Source organism: Colossoma macropomum, unplaced genomic scaffold (genome assembly GCF_904425465.1).
Source record: "Colossoma macropomum unplaced genomic scaffold, Colossoma_macropomum, whole genome shotgun sequence".
Lineage (NCBI taxonomy): Eukaryota > Metazoa > Chordata > Actinopteri > Characiformes > Serrasalmidae > Colossoma > Colossoma macropomum.
The window spans coordinates 21,042,506-21,062,463 of NW_023494790.1; the positions used below are offsets into that span (position 1 = coordinate 21,042,506).

Below are 19,958 nucleotides of genomic sequence, written 5' to 3' on the forward strand. Positions count from 1 at the left end.
TGTGAAACCAACCAAACCAAAAGAAAAAGATATAATCTCACACAAACTCTCACTCTGGTGTGGACTGCAGCGAGCCAAGGAAGTGTAAAACAGCCTAAGACTGTTAGTCTAACTAAGCTATGACATTTTGACTGTCACACGCTTAGTCTGATTAAAACATGCGGTTTAGGCCAATATTGGCTGGACCATTCAAAATAGAAATGAACACATAAACGTTTAGAAAACTTCGCTGACTCTCACATAGCGTTCTGCGATATTTCAAAGCTTTTTCTGTGGTCAGCCTCAAAAGGCAAAAGGGCTGCCAGAAATGGACATTGTCAGAAATGGACATTGTTAGATGTTTAAATCTAAAGTGAAAAAAAGAACGCTGATATTTTTAAACGGTTGGAAACTCATCTGTGGATAAACTAAGATAAGTCACGTAGGGGGTGTTTTACGTTGTAAAGTCAGGGTACACTGGTGTGCATGTAAACTGAACTATAAATCTTCTATACAGCTCTTGTAAACATCTTAGTTTGGTCCAGTTTCTCAGAATAATTAAGAACTTAATCAGGCTATTGCAGGCATCCAAACGTATTTACTGACCTTTCTTGACCATCCGACCAGCCACGGTGAACTGGGTGGAGTCGTTGGCTGCTCCGAGACCTCTGACCTTCCAAGCATCTTCTCGGGCTGTGATGAGCTGTTTGCGCTCCTGGATGGACATCTCGATGCGCTCGACCCGGTGACTTTCCTCCACCTCGTCTCCCATTCTCTGGAAGACAGATGGCAAAAACAAATTCAACATACAGATAATTACCATCACATTTTCAGTACTTTGATGATTTTTTTTTTTATTTTTGTTGGAAAAAAAGTTCTCTACAATTACTTGTTACAATTTATAGGAATCTATGAATAAAGCAATTTCAAATAAAACCACTTGTCTTCTTGACAATTTCTCAGACCCACAGCATGTTCTGAGTACAGGGTGGTACAAACTGTACATTTCAGTCCTCTCTGACCTCAATCATCCGCAATTTTCAAGGAATAGTTTTGGTACAAAATCAGATTTTCACAATTTTTACTTAGCTCAGATACAGTTGGCCAGCTAAGACATGTTTGGTGTACAAGTTATGGTTCTTTAGTTTAGCTACAAGGTTAACATTGCTATGCTGAATTTCCACATTCCTGTATAATCTGACTCCCCTTCACATACAAAAATAAAGATGAACGGTTATTTATACAAGGAAACAACAAGAATTTTGAATGTAATCTGTAGTCCATATGCCTGTGTGACATTTGTGCATGAGGTGTGGGGGCAGGAGAACTGCGTCAGCCTTTATAGACAATGGTGGCTGACCGTAGGGTTCAGCTAAACTGTGAAGTTTTGTTCATTGTCATAATTCACAGTAAGTCACCCTGCACCCTAAACCACATTGACAAGTCTGTGCAACCTTAATGGAAGTGTGGATGCTGTTTCAATGGGTTGAAAGTTGTGGAGATGTGCTTATGGAAAAGATTTGAGTGACTATTGACATTTAGCGTTTGTAAGAAGCGTAAACTAAAGAAGCAGCAAAATTCTGACATCAAACAATGTCTAGGCTGTTCAACTACATCTGGATCATTCATTTAAAACTAAAAGATTTCAATCAGTCTACGGATTAAATACATTCACAAAAATGACTGGGTTCACACACGTAGAAGTAGCAAATGACTGATTCAAGAGAGCAATATCAACACCCACATATAATACTCAACAAAAACAATACACATGGCAGATGAACTTGTGTTGTGTCTTTCTAGTTTGAAGAAGTGCAAAAACACAAAACCATGTTTAATTTCAATGCCTATGGTGTGCACATGTACATGTATCTGCTGGGGGATGTTATGGGGCACCTTGCGTCTCCAGGGATGACGTTCATCCGCCTGCACGGGCAGGGGTTTGGCCTTAGTGGAAGGGAAGGGGGAGGGGATAGGAAAAGATAGGGGTGAGGAAAGAATGCAAAGAGAAGATGACAGATGAAAGGATGCAGCCTAAACCAGAGAGGTTCCTAAAGATAGCAAAGGCAAGCCAATGCCATGACACTATTTAAACTCTCACCAGGAACTTGTTGAGGCTACAGAATGTCAACTTGACAGCATCATAAGTGTCCAATTGCCTTAGCATGAAGTAACAGAAAGCAAATATAGTATCCATTATATATCATAACACCTACACACTGATGTCAGGCAGTGGCTATTACACAGCTAGGACTTCAGTTCAGGCCATAAAGGTCAAAACTCCATCAAAACATTTCTAGGAAATTTCTGGGATTCTAGTGGCATGTTAGTGCTAAGTTACTGGCAATGTACATAAATTTTTTTTGGGCTGTTCTACATTAAACACTGACACTGAAGCTTGTAAAACACATTCCATGTTTTATTGGAAGCCATATTAGAATGTATTTTACCTCTTGTGTAGTAGATTTAAAGTTACTTTCAGTAGAAAGCCCTGGCACAGAGCATCCCCTGTTTTCCATTTCTGACAGAAACCCTTGTTAGACTACCGCTCATGTTCGGTGTCAGTGACGTATCCAGGATGTATCTAGAATGCATCTGGGACAAAACTGTTCCTGCCCATTGTAGATCAAAACATGAGTGGTTGATTCTACTGTTGGGTGCTTATTATGTTGGCGGTTAATCCGATACGCTAGGCTTTCAGTTCAGATTCTAAAGTCCTAATCACTGGTACAGTTCTCTTTGCTGTAATAACCTGGACACAACTCAAAAATAAAAAAAAATAAAATTCTGACTGGACAACTTCCCATTGAGCATTACAAGAATTTAACCGTTTAGTGTCCAACCAAAACTTAACAATGAAATAGGAGTAGTACTGTACTTGCAGAGGTTTTTTTTTCAACGTTTTTAGTTCCCAGAAATCATCAGAAAGCCCTGAGGGTTCGCCTCTGCAGTCATGTGTACGCATTCTGTATTTTTGTATTGAAAAACAAAAGATTCTGTGGTAACTCTTCTGGTGAAAGTTTAAGTAAAGTGTTCTTCCAGAGGCATTAACCCCTTAACATTCCAGGTTTATTTCATACAAAGGCTTATTATTCAGTAACTACAGGGATTTTAATTCAAACTGTACATAGCTATTCTTAATTTATAGAAGTGTGTAATAAAACTGGCTTGTTAAGGGTGTTAAGTATTAAAAGGTCTGAAAATGACAAGGTCATCACCATCACAGAACTATATCAAGCTATTCCTTCGGTTTGCAACATGCAATTAGATGAGGACAAGGCCTTTGTGAAGAGTATGAGCTGTGTAGATTGCATGTCAAAGTTCAACAGAGAGAAAGCACATCTGAGACAGAGTGATTCATCAAGACTACAGCTTTGTTAAAAAGTAAAGCAGGCACCACAACACCATAGCACACAATTTAAAAAGCAGGAAGGAAACAGAAAGGTGTTTATTAGTGGGGTTTAGCGAGAGGGAGGAAGCAACTGGGGTGTGTTTTGCAGTGCATATACATGTGTCCAGTCATTGCGTGTAAGGCTGGCACAAACCAAGGAAAGCTAGACAAGCTTGAATAAACTCAGATCATCATAGTTAATATGGGGGATTTAATGAGAGCTTCTCTGCCCAGCTGAGCTAGACATTATTCTCTCTCTCTCTCTCTCACCTGGGGAGGGGGCTCGATGTGATCCAGAGGCTCAGAGGCACAGGAAAAAGTGGAAGAAAAGACAGGTTCCTATAGGCAGGAAGATGTGGAGGAGGCGAGACAAACAAGAAGATGGAAAGATGCAAGTGGAAAGACAGAGGAATGGAATGAGCAGGGAAAGCAGTAGACAGTTTTGATAAAAATACTGTGTGTTTATAAGGGGACGAGCAGTGATATTGACCTGAACAAGGCAAACATAAGGCCGGTTTCTAAGACCCAGACTTTGTCTAATGTATAATTTTGTCCTAAAAAATTTAAAGCTGCACTATGTAAGTCTTGGGAATTTGGAAAACTTCCAGGTGGAAATGTGTAATTGCATGCAATGTGCGGAAGTAACATTTTGTAACGTCAGCTGCTTCGGACCCCCACAAGCAGATGAATCTGACGAATGTGAGCTTGTTGAGTATTAAGTAAGAGAAAGTCAAAACTCTGTGAAGGATGTGACTTTTGAGTATGTAAGTGAATTATCTACTATTGTCATCATAACAGTATAAGACTGATTTTGCACTTGAGACCTAAACATCGAGCCAGACCTTCTTTTGACTATGTGCGTGGGATGTTAATACAAGGCTATTATTTAAGGCTTTACTGGCTGACTTACAGCAGTGCCCAGACACTATATATTTCTCACACACACACACATACACACACACACTAAGCCGCTTATCCTTCTGGGGGGTGCCGTCATGGGGGTGCTGGAGCCTATCTCAGCGGTCATTGGACAGGAAGCACCCTAGTCCATCACAGACACACAGACATATACATCCACACATACCTAGGGGCAATCTAGCGAGTCCAATTGGCTTGACTGCATGTCTTTGGACTGTGGGAGGAAATCAGAGCACCCGGATGAAACCCATGCAGACACGGGGAGAACATGCAAACTGCACACAGAAATGACCCTGGCCGCCCAGCTGGGAAATCGAATCCAGACCCTTCTTGCTGTCCTTTGCCGCCCCTATTTCTTCTATTTTTAACAAAAAAAGTTTTTTGTAGTTTTTTTTTTAAATCGGCTTTAAATTAAACTAAGATCAGTCTGAGTCTGAGAAACTGATACAACTTACAAGTATGGCCCGACCGATAGAATGGACTGATATTAAGGTCCCACAGATTTACTAGTATAGATGAAACTCTCACCAACAAAGCCTAGATATTCAGTGACTTCTTTCATCCTGTAACGAGCAAGCACTTCTGATGTGAGGAAAACTGTTCACCTATGAAGATGGTTTCATGCTTACATGCTAGTCTTTGTAAAGACTTGTAAGATGGTAATCAATGCCAACACTTCAGTTATAGCAATACAGGCTGATTTGGTAAATTTGAACAGACAAACACTACATGGTTAAAAAGACTAAAAAAGGTAAAAATCTATCAAAACCTAACCTTCAAGAGGATAACATTATTGAAGAGATGGGATGAACAACAACAAAAAAAAGAAAGAAAACTAAGAGCTAATTGACAGAAACGAACAAAATCACTAAAAATTATGTGAACAATATTTCTAATCTAAAACACCTTGTGAGTTTCTGGTGTCCGTGTTACAAAAAGTGACAATTGAGAACTGAATCATATTTGCCAAATCACAGTTGACAATGGACAACCACACTCATCAGAAAAGTCAAGTTACACAGTAAAGCACTATTTTCTAAAACTATTGGAGTCAGTTTAAATTTTCACCACATTAAATTAAACCACATGATATTATAAGAATTTTTAGCTCTATAAAATCAGCAACAGTCACAAAATTTCATATCGGTCGGGCACACCACATACAACCAAGAACCACGTAACCTCCCATGGCATCAATTTCAATATAATAATAACAACATGGAAATAAGATCAAAATAACCACCCATGACAGAAAGGGCAAAATACAAGACCGACACACAAAATTAACTTTGAGAACATTACAAGCCTCTATGATGAGCATCCAAAAGGTAAAGGAAGAGCAGCACACCACTTCTGCTTAGGTCATCAGCCAAAATGTTACACTGCATTGTTATCATGGTAGCAAAGTGAGAGGAACTAGCAAGTCCACCACCACAAGCACAGGGGTTGTCACGAGTCACCATAACAGCGCACAGCACACCATCACCACGAGTGAGTTCAACACAAACACAGACACCATACAATCTCCACATTACACCACCAACAGTATTGAAACTCAGGAGCTATCAGTGAACAGTCTTACCCAGAGCTGGTCAGAAACTGCAAATTCATCTATCATTCCATTGCCCTAGAAAAGGGGGGGTAAAATGAACAAGGAAAAAAAAATCTCCCTGAGAACATCTAAACTAAAATGAATCCCTCAGACCGTTTTTGCTTTTCTTATGTTCCCACATACAACCTATTGCATCTTCTAATGTGAAGTATTATTGTACTTTTCCTAACTTTCTTTAACTACATCCATGCAGTATTGTCTTATCTTTCAGTAACAATGACTATGTGATTTTGACTATATAATGCTTAAAAAGCTCTGCTTTACTTTCATTCTGCGTTGGATGGCTAAATTAATTTTGTTTTAAGCACTTTCCCCAGAGCTGTTACTTATCCAACCTGCTATAATCTTTCATTTCTTTAAACAATACATGTAGAACAACTCAAGAAACTCATGGAAAGGCAAACGCTAACTATGTCATGTGATCTAGAAATCACATAATAAGATCAGGATATCTTTCCATATGGGCTAAACAAACTACATTACATTTGAGAAAACAGGCAGGCCCCAAAACCAAAAAATATAAAAAAACAACAAGAAAAAGAAATTCAAAACCACTTCTTTTTGAGTTACCAGTGAAGCAAAAATCAGTTTATTGCAGCCTTATGAATAATTCCAAACAGAGAGGTACATGCGAGTCCTCATTCCAACTTTTAATTACACTACTCAAAACTATAGAATGCTCAAATTAGAGAAAGATTAAGAAAATAAACAAAAACAAACAAATAAATAAAAAAAGACTACGGAATTACTAACCCAAAAACATGCCAAGAGAGATTCATTAGATCAAAACAAGACAAGAAAACATGCAGGAAAAGAGAAGACAGTCAGCAAGTTGAGCTATGTGCATACATGCAAGTTAAAACTATCAGATAACTCCTACATAAGTTAGCATCACAGCATGATATGTTAGTATTATAGTTCTGCTATGTAAATAAATAAATAAATAAATAAATAAATAAATAAAATAAATAACAAAACAAAAAAAAACAAAGCTAAACATTTACTGGTCAAAATGAACTAACAAGCTCCAACGCACCTTAACTTGTATAAAGAGGAACAAATGTAACAAGTAAACTTGTAACTCAGTCATCTTTGTTACTGTGTAAGTAGAAAAAAGGTCAACATTCAACTGTCTATGCACTGAACTCTCTATAGTGTTTTGCATGATATCAAAACACATTTACAACAACGCTAAAGATGATAATCTCAGAAAGCTTTGTTAAGACTGACAGGCATTATTGCACTGTTCAAGCCTTAGATACACTTACGAATTACTAAAATAGCTGATAGACTACCAGTAGAGATACAGATATTGATAAAACCAAATAAAGATATGTATTTATCACAATGAAAATGTTCATTACATAGATAAATACATAATAATATGGAAAAATGTAAGTAGCTTGACACAGACATGCACTTACAGTATTAGTGTAATGTCTAACCACAAATTAAAAAAAATAAAAAGACTGCAATGTTTGTGTATTTTAGAACATAAACAGTAATCCCACTTCATTATAACTATAGACCACTTTACCCAGCCAGAGATGCATAAGAACATGCAGACAGACAGAATCAAACAAGCAGAAAAAGGAAAAAGAAAGCCAAGAGAACAACACATCTCTCTGTTTAGAGATATTCCTGACTGACAAAACAACCACAGTTTAGTGCTTCCTAGTTTCAGTTTGCTCAGACGTAAACTTATATTTGGTGGAATTTAAGTTTTGTTTTAAATCTCTGAAAAAATAAAAAAATAAAATCAACTTCAGGGTGATTTAGATGTAGCCGGAATATGAGTTTGAATGTTATGAGCTCTGATTGTTGCATTAGATTGTGGTTTAAAGTTCAGGTTCAGGGGTTACCTTCTTTTTGAAGGTCTGCTCCACCTCCCATAGCTGAGCATGTTTCTCTGAAATGGCCACTTTCACTAGGTCCTGCTTCTTATTGATCCTGTTCCTCCAGTCTTCTTCACCGCTCTTCTTCAGCAGAGCCAGTCTGGTGACACACAGACACACACACACACACACACACACACACACCACACACACACACACACACACACACATAATATACATATATATATATATATATATATATATATACTATATATTATATATATATTATATATATATATAAGACCAAAACCCAAAAGTCCAAAACAAACACAATAAGTTAGACACCATGGGCTTTCAGCTGACACCTATTTTTGAAAAGCACACCTGAAGCCGAGCAGTACAAAGAGCAAGAGAAGAACGGTTTGATAGACAGCCCAGTATGGGTGGTTTAGCTGAATGGAGCACTGTGATGCCAACGTGTAGAGGCTTAAAAAAACAAAAAAAGTTTCAAAAACACATATCCAAAAAAGCTATAGCCATGCTCTGAAACATTTCCTCACCTCACCTTTTTCCACTTACGCCTACACACAGAAACAAAATTAGCCACGCTGACCTCTGCACTCTCTATATTGCATGATGTCATCAATCAATTTAAAGGCCCACTTGCTTATGCCAGTACATCTGTGATGGCAGCAGATAACCGTCTACAAGTTATGCAACACTTTGATCAGGCATCAGAGAAGTGGGACATCTCCATCAGTCCAAACTCATCAATACAGATACTGCACTCAGTGGCGATCCCCTATTTCACCTTTCTTTTAATTACGCAGACAAGCTGCAAAGCCACTTTTTTAGAAATATATGGGGTCTTCACGCTATGCTTGTCGCTAGGTGGGCAATATGGCAAAAATATCATATTACATTACTCGATGATACTACAATCATCGATATATATCACATTTTTACTCATAGACACAATGCTAACTAGAAAAACTCACAATTTTTATTCAACATCTCACAAACTGTACAGCTCAGTAAAACAGGACTAATTATGATCTTATTTTAATAAAATACGCAGCTGGTCAGTGTTCTTTAAATACTGATATCTTTGATATGCTCAAAAAAAGGACACTGTATCATGATAATAATATTTATCACAATAACAATAAAATATTGTCACACTGCCCACCTTTACCTGTCACCATCATGGAAATTTTAGCTGATGTTTAATTGACAATCTGAATAACTGTGATTTACAATTTAGTTGTCTAATTTTGTTTACTTTATGCAGCTACTGACTAAGAGATCGCACTGACCTGTATATCAGTACTGGGCTGACATCAGCAGAAAATGCGGGACCGCACTGTATGATGTGACTGATTTCTGTGTTTTTCTCCCTCTGGGGCAGTAGCGTGTTTAAGCAGTTTGAGTATGATAGTCTACTGTTAGATGCTCATCTTAAGATAAGTGCTTCAATTACACTTTAAAGCTTAGCAGAAACATCAGACTGGTATGGCAGCAACACTCAAAGTTCTGATATCACAATCGGTAAAAGAAAAAGTAGTATTGAGCCATGTCCAACTAAGGAGCAAGCCTGAGGTGGCCAAATCTTGCTTCCTTGTTTCCCTGTCAATACTTAGTAGCTCCCAACTGAAGACAGAAACAGTTCAAGCTCCAAACATTACTTACTGCTGCCTTCCATGTTATAGTACCAGTCAGAAATATGAACTTCTGTTGTTTTCATGAGCTATGATTCACATTCTGTTTGCTGCAACATAAACACGACTGTGATATGCTAAAATAATGAGCTTAAATAGTTGTGATGAGCAAAAAAATTGTGATCAGGATATCAGGTAACAACTGTGACTGGCCAACTTCCCACTATATACCATTATGGATGTCCCTGAGTTTAAATCCTTAAACAAAGAGTTCTACAAACAGGTTCTTTCACATACACAGACACTCCATGATAATTAAAGCTTAGCCATTCAAATGAAGACTCTAGCATATAGATAAATCATGTAAAAGAAACGTTCCACATAGTAAATAAAATTTATATGCTTTTCTCTCTTTCTGACAGTACAGCAAAATGTGTGCTGCGTTCTCCAGTGAGCCCCAAATTGGGCATCTGTGGATCGTGTCCCACATATCCACAGACACATAATAGTCAACCTACATAAATGCAAGCATCTCTCTCTTTTATACATTTGTCTTTACTTTGACAGACTGCCTGAGACCACAATGTCCTGGAAGCTTTGACATCCTGTAAACAGTCGGGTAATCATTCTGACACTGATTAACAGTTGCGAAGCTGAGACACGGCCTTATATAGAAATGCTTCAAGGGGCCTGCTTTCTGTCATATCTTATTAGTTTACATTTTGACGCTCCAATTAGTAGCAAGCATATCACAGATATACATCCAAACTATATTATTATTAACAGTAGTAGCAGCAGAGTTAGTAGCAGTACCAGTTTAAGCAGGAGTGTTATTAGCATTGTTAATAAAAACTCATATAACTTATGAAGATCAGACTGTTCTTTCCTCCTTTCACGTTATTTGAAGAACAAATCAATGAAGAGGGCAATTTGTTGCTATTGTGTACATTCAATCACAAACATGCACAGCCAAGCTCACCTGTCTTTGATGGACATCTGCCGGGCTGACATGTCGTCTGAAAGCTCGTCTGCCTCTTCGGTGTGGAAGTCTTTCTCCCTCTCTCGTTTCCTCTCCCTGTCCTCAGGGACGGTTCTGCTGGACTCTGGGGACTGCACGGAGTGTGTGTGAGCGTGCGTGTGCTGTGTAAGAGCACTGCTCCAGTTTGAGGACGAGGGCTGTGATGCAGCTCGCGCTGAAACCGCCTGCTCAGGAAGACCTGTTACACAGCACAGACAAACACACAGAGGAAGCTGTTAGGACGGCCCCAGTGGCCGACATCAACTAGACAGCAGGCAAAGGGACAGGGTGGGGTGTGAGTTTTTCTCAGCTGCTAAACCATTGCTGAGAGATTCTCACCCAGACTGAGTAGTGTGAGAGTTTATTTGCATAAAATACGTGCTAGTCCGCATGTGTGAGTGAAACACAGGCACACTCACACGATGTAGATTTAAACAGAGGAAATCTGCCCAACCACAAGTCTGCCTCACAGACCGATACAGCAGGAAGTGTATTTTCAAATGTTACACTAATGGAGTTCAGTCAAGCATGAGTATTAGATAAAAACATAAGCACTTATCTCCAAACTACGAATATTTAGGAATTTGGATTGATGACAAGCTAACTTTTATGATGCATGTATAAGAAAAATAAACAACTAACAATTTCTTTGGATTTTTATATAGAAATAGAACTGGTCCGTCTTTGGAAAGTTGAAAAAAAGTTCAAATAACAATTTTACATTATTAGATTATAGTGATGTAACCATCAGACACTTTCAATCACAGTGCACCTTGTATTCTGACTGGGGATAGACTTAAGACCAATCACTGTGAAGTTGGTTTGTCGTCTTTGCACACAAGGAAGCCCTATTTATTGTTTTGTTTTTTTATTGTTTTAGACTTTTTGAGCTAGTAAATTGGAGTATTCTTTTATTTTCATTTACTTAATGTTAACAGAAACTGTTCAATTCTTTCAATATTTCTTACATGTTTACAGTGTGATTTTCTGCCCTTTGCCATAGTAACTTATCTGAGAAGACTTTACACTAGATGTTTGAACATCTACTGCACATTTGACCGCACAAGACCATTAAGTAAGGTCAAGTAATGATGTTAGATGATTGGTTAGTAGATTCAGTCACAAATACCACTCCAACTCATCATACAAAAATGGGTGGCGCTCCACCATACCACAGAATGCAGTTCCACTGCTCTACAGCCCAAAGCTGGGGGCTTTATACTCCTCTATTCGACGCTCGACATCAGGCATGGTGACTTTAGAGTGTGCAATTCTACTGGCAATGCCACTTTATGGAGATTGTCCAAGCTGTGTGTGTGTGTGCAACCCATTGCCTGTATAAGCAATGCACCTTAAATTAACTGAATTCACATTGTGTATTTAGTAAAGTTCTTCTGAATCATTTTAAAATTATTCATTTTAATCTCAGTAAAATGTATGAATTTATTATGCACAAAATCACTTCTAACAACCGTAAGTGAATCAAATTATTGTAAGATCAGACATTTACACCCCTGCATAGGATGTTCATCAGTAACAGCTAAACAATCAGTAGGGAGGGAGCGTACAGGCCAACAAAATAAAAGACCCATTAAATAACCAGCAAGATTGTTGTATAAAATGAATAAATTATAACCGGAGGGAGTGTCAGGGCACTTCAGATAAAGAATCCAAACACATACTCCATGTTACCCTACCTGAGACTGCTGTTTTTGACCTCTGTTGACCATCTGTCTCCTGAAGCTCAGAGGTCACAGCAGCCTTGCTGTGCCCCCTTTGCTCCTCCCACTCTCTGGCTGGCTGTTTCACACTCTCTGGAGAGGGCAGTTTTCTCTTCCCCGTGGCCAGGCTGGGCTCCTCTCTCTGGCCTACAGATGGTTCACAGGGGCCTTTCCAGTTCTGGACCACTGTAGCAGGCTGAGGTTGGTGCCAAGGGGGTAGTGCCCTTTCATCATAGGTGGCCGTGGACATGGGTGTGGTCAGATGGATGTCACCAGCATGTGCCGTAGAAACCGTAGAGGATTTAAGGGAGGAGGCGGTACTTAAATGAGATCCGCCTCCAATCTGAGGCCAAAAGAGAAGAATGGAGGAAGAAAATACAGTTAGGTAAGGATAAAAGGAGGCAAGGGGCAGAGACAGAGAGGAAAAGAATAAAAAACTAGTAAACAGACATGTCAGGATGGAGTGTCATATATATTAAGCTGGATAGAGTATATGTGACAACCTACAGTCCCATCCACAATTATTGGCACCACTGGTAAACATGAGTAAAAAGTGTTCTAAATAATTAATCTTCTGGTGGCTTAATCTCACACTGACAAAATAAGAAAAATCCAACCTTTAATTGAAGTAAATTTATTCTAAGGAAAAAAAAAAATCTATCAAGAAATAAATATTTTTAACAAACCAAACAATTACTGGCACCCTGAATTTAATACTTTGTACAACGCTCTTTTGTGAAAAAACAGCACTTAGTCTTCTCCTATAACATCTTATAAGGTTGGAGAACAACGAGCAGAGAATCTAAGACAATTCCTCTTAGCAGAATCTCTCCAGATCGTCCAGGGTCCCGGGCCCTCTCTTGTGCACTCTCCTCTTTAATGCACCCCACAGGTTTTCTAAGGGGTTTAGATCAGGGGACTGAGATGGCCAAGACAGATGCTTGATTTTGCGTTCAATAAACCATTTTTCTGTTGATCAGGACATATGTTTTGGGTCATTGTCCTGCTGGAAGATCCAATGGTGGCCCATGTTTAGTTTCTTGGCAAAGACAGACAGTTATTGATTTAAAATGTTGTGGTATTTCATGGAGTCCATGATGCCAAGTACACTAGCGAGAATCCCAAGGCCTTTGGACGAAAAACAGCCCCACAACATTACAGACTTTCCACCATACTTAACAGTAGGCATCAGGTTCTTTTCAGTGTAGTCATCCTTCTTTATACACCAAACTCCCCTTATGTGTCTGTTGCCAAAAAGCTCAATTTTTGTTTCATCCGACCATCAAAGACAATTCCAGTCAAAGCCCCAGTAGTGTTTAGCAAACTCCACGTGCTTATGTTTGTGGTTAGATGATAGGAGAGGCTTTTTTTGGCATGCCTTCCAAATAATTTACTGGCATGGAGGTGGCATCTGATGGCAGTTTTGGAATCTTCGTGACCCCAAATTGCTACTTTTTTCTGTAACTCTCCAAAAGTGGTCCTTGGTGGTTTTACCATCCTCCTCATTGTGCATGGGGGCAAAATAAACTTGGGTCCTCTTCCAGGCAAGTTTGTCACAGTGCTAGTTGAGCGGATTTTATTAATTACTTCCTTAACTGTAGATATGGGCATTTTCAGGTGAGTAGCTTTTTTTTATAGTCATTCCCTGACTTATGAAGGTCAATACATTTTTCCCTTTTTTGAAATGCATGCTTTCTTGTCTTTCCCATGGTGATGAATGACTAAGGGAATTTGACCTCCGTGTCACCTCATATATATATAGCCCAGTGAAACAGGAAGTCATGGATCACTACTGGAAAGTTTAAAGGCACTGATCAACTTAAATGTAAAATATAAATATAGGGGTTCCAATAATAGTGGCACATGTGGTTTTGTTACAAATAATTATTTAATGATGCAAGTCTTTATCTTAGAATAAATTTACTTCAAATATAGATTGGATTTTTTCCATTTATTCAGGGTGAGATCAAGTTAATTCACCAGACGGTGAATTTCTTATAACCATTTTTACTCATCTTTAGTAAGGGTGCCAATAATTGTGGAGGGAACTGTATTTGTAATAATGTAGATATAAATACCTACATTTAATAACAAGTCCTATTTAAGGCCTGTCATGTTCATTTTATCTGACAATTCATTGCCATATGAATAACTATAATCAAAAATCTGTCAATTCAACTTGTCTTTTTTGTTTGTTGTATGCAACTATTAAAGCTACAGCCTAAAGTGGCCAAATTGGGCGATTAGCTATCTCACCTCCCAGCTGTTGAGGGACAACAGCTTCCAACTGATGACAGGCAAAGCTCAAGCTCAAATAAGCAAACATTGCTCACCTCTCTAAACATGTTACAGCACCAGTCAGATGTAAGAACCTATGATATGTCTCAGAAAATGTACTTTCTACTTTGTTTTATTTACATGCATTTGCCTCATTCTAACAGATGAAAATGCAGCCAATTCACCTTCTGTTTGTTAACACGTAAACATATGACTGTGAAAGCTAACACTTGTGAAGACTAACTGCAGTCAGCTAGAAATAACAGCAAAGAGCTCAAATAATTGAGATCAGGTGATCATATAATAATTCTGATAGTCATATATTTTTGCAATATACGTAACCATCTATATGTAACCTACACTGTAACCTGTAACACATTCAGTTTACTTTTGTTGGGAACATTGGGAAACAGGTTGCCTTACTTTAACTAAGCAAATTAAGAAATTAATTTCAAGTCTACATATATATCTTCTGAAAACTTAAATTCTTTGAGTAAAATATCATTCAATCAAAATAAACAAATGGTATTTTGACGATGTTGCCTGTTTTTCTCTAGATTTTTGTCTTTAGAAATGTGTGAAAAAAACATTCACATACAAAAACACAGTGTTGTACGCACACACAGTGTTCATGACAAATGACTCTTCTATGCTTTGAAGAGCCAATAACCTCAAAACCACAATGCACTCAACCGTAAGTAGCACAAGATGCACTCAAAAACAGAGGAACACACTGATTCTTTCAAACCATTTATGCTCTCTTTCACACACACATGCTCGTACAGCTTCCTCATTCAGCAAAAACTGCTATCATGTAAGGAATAAAATTCCTTTTTCTAAAGCTCTGCACTGAAATCACAAGACAAACCGTCTTGGTCACCCTGTGTCTAGTGGGTGACTATGCTTAGTGCCTTCAGTGAATTTATACAGCAAATGTAGCGTTCATGGAGCACAATCAATCCTAAAAAAGCAACTTAAAATAAAAAGCTTGCATGCAAAAGCAACTCAGTTCAGACGATGTGGGCCCATACTGGCAAAGCCTGAAATAAATACAGCTCCTAAAAGCAAAGTGCAATTCATGACTACAGTGCTCAGCCCAGTGACTGACAAAACACAAATGGAATCCATTAAAGATGATCAGCATCATTACCAGCACCACAGCGACCTATAGAACATAAACACCTCTCACTAGCAATGTGCTAACATACAAACAAACTCACAGTGCCATGTGGGGCAACAACTCAGAGGCTTATGGGAAAGCAGAGAAGCACACTAAAGCCCTGAGCATAAACTGCTGGTTTTACTGCGAGCGGAGTAAAACTGGAAAGCGGATTTGCGTTCTAGAGCAGAACCACATGGTTCAAAAGGCTCTCACATGGTCCAGATCACTCAGTCCATCTGAGCGCTGCATTTCCTCCTCAAAAGGTTCAGAATCCGAGCCATCCTGTACCAAAGAGAACCATTAAGTGTGTCTCTATTGTGTGTGCGTACGTGGGCACACATGTAAGACAGAAAACATGCGTAGTGTTATCAAAATTTCAACAGTTTTCCCTCAGTATTTTCACACGGGTAAGTCTAAAATCAATCCCTCTGTAAGCTACATTCGCAACAACTACTTTATACAGCCTTACCAGAACGTTACCAGCTGAATAAACACTGGAAGAAGAATAAAGGTGTATGGAACCATGCTAAGACACATAGCATACAGCAAATTGCACGAACAAAAATGAATATTTCAATCCATCATTTGTTGGGTCTTCACTGGGGCAAACCAGAGGCCTACTTTACACTGCCACTACCTAACACTAATATCTACAATCACTTTCATTATCTGTGCCTCTCTGACACTCCTTCAAAATCATTTACCGTTTAGTTCTGACTGTCAAACATTTGAGGACACACAAAAAGATAAGCATGTTTTCTTTTTTGCAAAAACAAACAAACTGAAGAAGCAACTGATAAAAGCGCTAAAGTGGCAATAATGCCATACCCAACAAGAGATCCACTGATTATAAATGTTTTACAGCCTATTTCAATTTAAATACTCAAATATGTCAAACTGGCTGATAGGTTTTTAATTAGTCCTTTTTACCCTTTGTTCACACTGAGTGTGAGCACATGAAACATACTAGTACCTTTGTAGAACTTTCTGTTTAGTCACTTTCCATCTAGTCACAATATAAAGAACATGATTGAAGTGAGCCGAAATGGGATTCAAAATTTGTACATTTAAAAAAAAAGAAAAGAAAAAACTGTTACCAATTTTAACATGAATCAGGCAGAATTAGTGCTACACTGACAGCAAAAGGTAATACAATTTAGCACAATGAGACATGCATAATTATGCTATGATATTTGGTATAGGTTTAGCTGCAGCACTCAAACGCAATGCTGCAGCGAGTGAAGATACCAGAATAACATTAATATTTACATCATAAAACTGCAACATAGATCGGCTAAAATAAATTGGCTGATTGCGGAATGTAAATCTGCCAATTCTGACCCCATATATTGTATCCACATGTGATCTCAGCACTTATCAGCACTCAAAGCTTTCAGCTGTGTAAAACACCTTTGGACCAAAAGATGTTCCTTATGTGTGTTTTTAACAATAGCTCCGAAAAGAAAACTGTCAAAGGAAGACACTTTAATGAAAACAAAGATGAATGTTGTAAATTGTACTGAAATTATTAGCTAACAGCTAATTAATGTTATCAAAACCTTTGCAGGTATTTTCTTTATTACTTTACCAAAAAGGAACAGTGAAAATCAAACATTACTCCCAACAGAACAGCAAGATGTCTACAAATGTAAGGAGGCTTGTGTGCCTCACCTCTCCAGGCGTGATGGGCTGGGTCTGGTAGCGGGCGTTACTGCGGCGGGAGCGGCTGTCTCTGCGGGTGATGGGGCTGAAAGAGGACTGCTGCGTCAGCCTATTAAAAATAGCCATCTTCTCTGCCAGGCTGAGGGTGGACAGGTCAGGTTCCTCCTGACCTTCTGCAGGGACGGTGTGGACACTTTTCTCTGCATCACAACTTTCCAGATGCTGTCGGGCATTCTTTACCTGCTCCCTTACCACCATAGAGCTGTGAGAGAGAGTTGGTGGGGGGCAGGTGGCGGGAAGAAAGAAAAAGAAAGAAAGAAAGAAAGAAAGAAAGAAAGAAAGAAAGAAAGAAAGAAAGAAAGAAAGAAAGAAAGAAAGAAAGAAAGAAAGAGAGAGAGAGAGAGAGAGAGAGAGAGAGAGAGAGAGAGAGAGAGAGAGACATAAAACGTGCAGGAACATTAACAACATATTAATGAAGATTTACATCCAGAAGCTTCACAGCTGCATCCCATTTTATCATTGTCAGTCACTTTAAAAATCTTAAGAGCACATGAAGATCTTACAGATGAGGCCATTCCCACAGCATTAGCTCTGAGTTTACAAAACTGATTGCTGACTCATCGACTCATGCAACTCACTGAGCTGAATTATCTGCATGAAATCATAGAGCTAAAATAGATAGTGTAGTGTAATGTGACTTTATTTTAAGTTACATAGTTGATAATGCACATCCACATACTTCAAATCAAAACTCCGCACCATTTATCCAGGACAGAATAAATGTCTGGTTTGGTTAAATGACTCTTTTACAGGCAGCATGACTGAACACCACACAGAGGTTACAGTGGCATATTTAAAGCAGTGGGTGCATTTGTAATGGCACAGCAGAAGCATGCACAGCTTATGAGCGACTGGGCTCTGCTGAGGAAGCACAATATTACCAAAGTGGGGCATCTAAAATCTCACAGCAATGAATAAACATGATGAGTCATTCATACCATCACTTATCACAGGTTTCCACATGCTTATGTGACAGATATTGTAAGATACTGACAACTTTAAAGGTGACCTTTGATCAATTGACCTGCATCAAATTGGCATCTAGAAGATTACAAACCACCAGGTCATGTTTTTGAAGAGCAAAGAATGACTCATATAGAGAGGATACATATTAGCCAAAATGTCTGTAAGAAACAGAAGGGCTTTAAATGTGATTTTTTTCTTATCCTGACACTGCCACAAGAGGGAGCACAGCACTCAAGCATAGTTTTACGCCAGTGGTCAGCAACCCTGTTCTTGGAGATCTACTTCCTGCAGAGCCTAGTTCCAACCAGAATCTGCCACACCTGCTCCAGCTAATCAACCTATTCCCAAGTCCCTAATTGGCTGGATCAGATGCATTAGAGTTACGTAAGGGCTTATTTGATACAGCTTGGAACTAAACGTTGCACAAAAGTAGACCTCCAGGAGGACAGTTTGAGATCCCTGGTTTACACTGTACATGCAAAAATAATCTATGCATTTTAACATAACAATCAACCTTACTGAACTTGATCCCACTTAATTTAAACCTCAATGTTGTTTAGTTCACTTCACAGAGCATGAACCCAATGAGCATGTTAACACAGTGTGAAAATAAAAGTGCATGCTCTCTGTGAGATCATTTAGTCACACTGTTAGTATTCACAGGAGTGACCATGCCTGTCTGACACACACATGCACATGTGCTCATGTGTATGTAGATCTCCTGAGGTACCTGTGCCTGGTGACTGTGCTGTTGACTACAGTGGGACTAGGAACACGGGCTACTGAAGAATGAACAGACACAGTCTGTGACAAAGGACCAGGGACACTTCACAGCACGAGAAGGAAGATGAAAGAGAGGGAAAAAAGGACGAGGAAAGAGGGAGGGAAAAATCAGAAACAAATAAATGAGTGAACATCTTAATAACTAAATTGTCAGAAACTTACTGGGCCCCTAAAAAGACTTCTGCAAATATATAAAAAACCCTGAAACTTTGGTGTGCGCTAGGCCTGGGCGATAGGTTGATATAACTGGATTTCAGTAATAATTGACAAGCAGCCCGTAAATGATGTTTCAAAGACGATAATGTTATGTCTTACATTATACATAGTGTTTAACTCTCTTTTACTATTAAAAGAGTGGATTACTACAGGGCATTAATAAGCCATTAGACAACAGTAAAGTCAGTTTTCCACTGAGCTGTTCACACAGTGTGACATACAGTCTGAGGAAATTTCTCAGCAATTCCCATAGAACCTAAGTGTCCAGATGGTTCAGAGAGGTTTAGTACAATTATAAAAACATAATACTTCACGGTTTGCCACAGGCTTTGGTAAGTGAATTCCAGAGTGCTTCCACTATAACAACGGAAAACAACTCATTTCTGTATAGCGGTAGAGCACGCAAACATGGCTTTGGAACTCAGCCACTGGTGCTACTGCAAACTATTAGCACACAAATCACTTTTGTGTGCATCATCTACAGAGAGGAAACAGCCAAGAACTCACACAAGCAGGGGCTCACACATGAATGTACTGGCAGTCATCAAGTTCCAAACAAGAAATGAAATCGTTTATTACCAACACCAAAAGGTGCTGAGTTACTCAATTTATTTTTAAATTTGTGGTTGGCACTAAATCAGCCAGTTCTCAAAATAGACAAATATAGAAAGTATGTCTAAGCAGCAGCTAACCATGCCCA

At 38.8% G+C, this 19,958-nt stretch overlaps 1 protein-coding gene across 12 annotated transcripts in view; it reads right to left on the bottom strand.

Moving 5' to 3' along the window:
• The window catches only part of svila (supervillin a), an 87,237-nt gene that overhangs the window by 19,288 nt on the left and 47,991 nt on the right, over nt 1-19,958 (bottom strand). For 7 of the 12 annotated variants that reach the window (XM_036572496.1, XM_036572494.1, XM_036572505.1 and 4 more), the window contains 10 exons: nt 18,990-19,085; nt 17,243-17,495; nt 15,785-15,853; nt 12,109-12,475; nt 10,373-10,610; nt 7,763-7,895; nt 5,871-5,915; nt 3,641-3,709; nt 1,876-1,926; nt 586-754 (listed from right to left, as the gene is read on the bottom strand). In XM_036572496.1, the coding sequence (XP_036428389.1) occupies nt 586-754; nt 1,876-1,926; nt 3,641-3,709; nt 5,871-5,915; nt 7,763-7,895; nt 10,373-10,610; nt 12,109-12,475; nt 15,785-15,853; nt 17,243-17,495; nt 18,990-19,085 (1,490 nt within the window). The remainder of the gene's footprint in view (nt 1-585; nt 755-1,875; nt 1,927-3,640; nt 3,710-5,870; nt 5,916-7,762; nt 7,896-10,372; nt 10,611-12,108; nt 12,476-15,784; nt 15,854-17,242; nt 17,496-18,989; nt 19,086-19,958) is intronic. The other 5 variants (XM_036572497.1, XM_036572500.1, XM_036572498.1 and 2 more) reach the window with 5 other exon arrangements.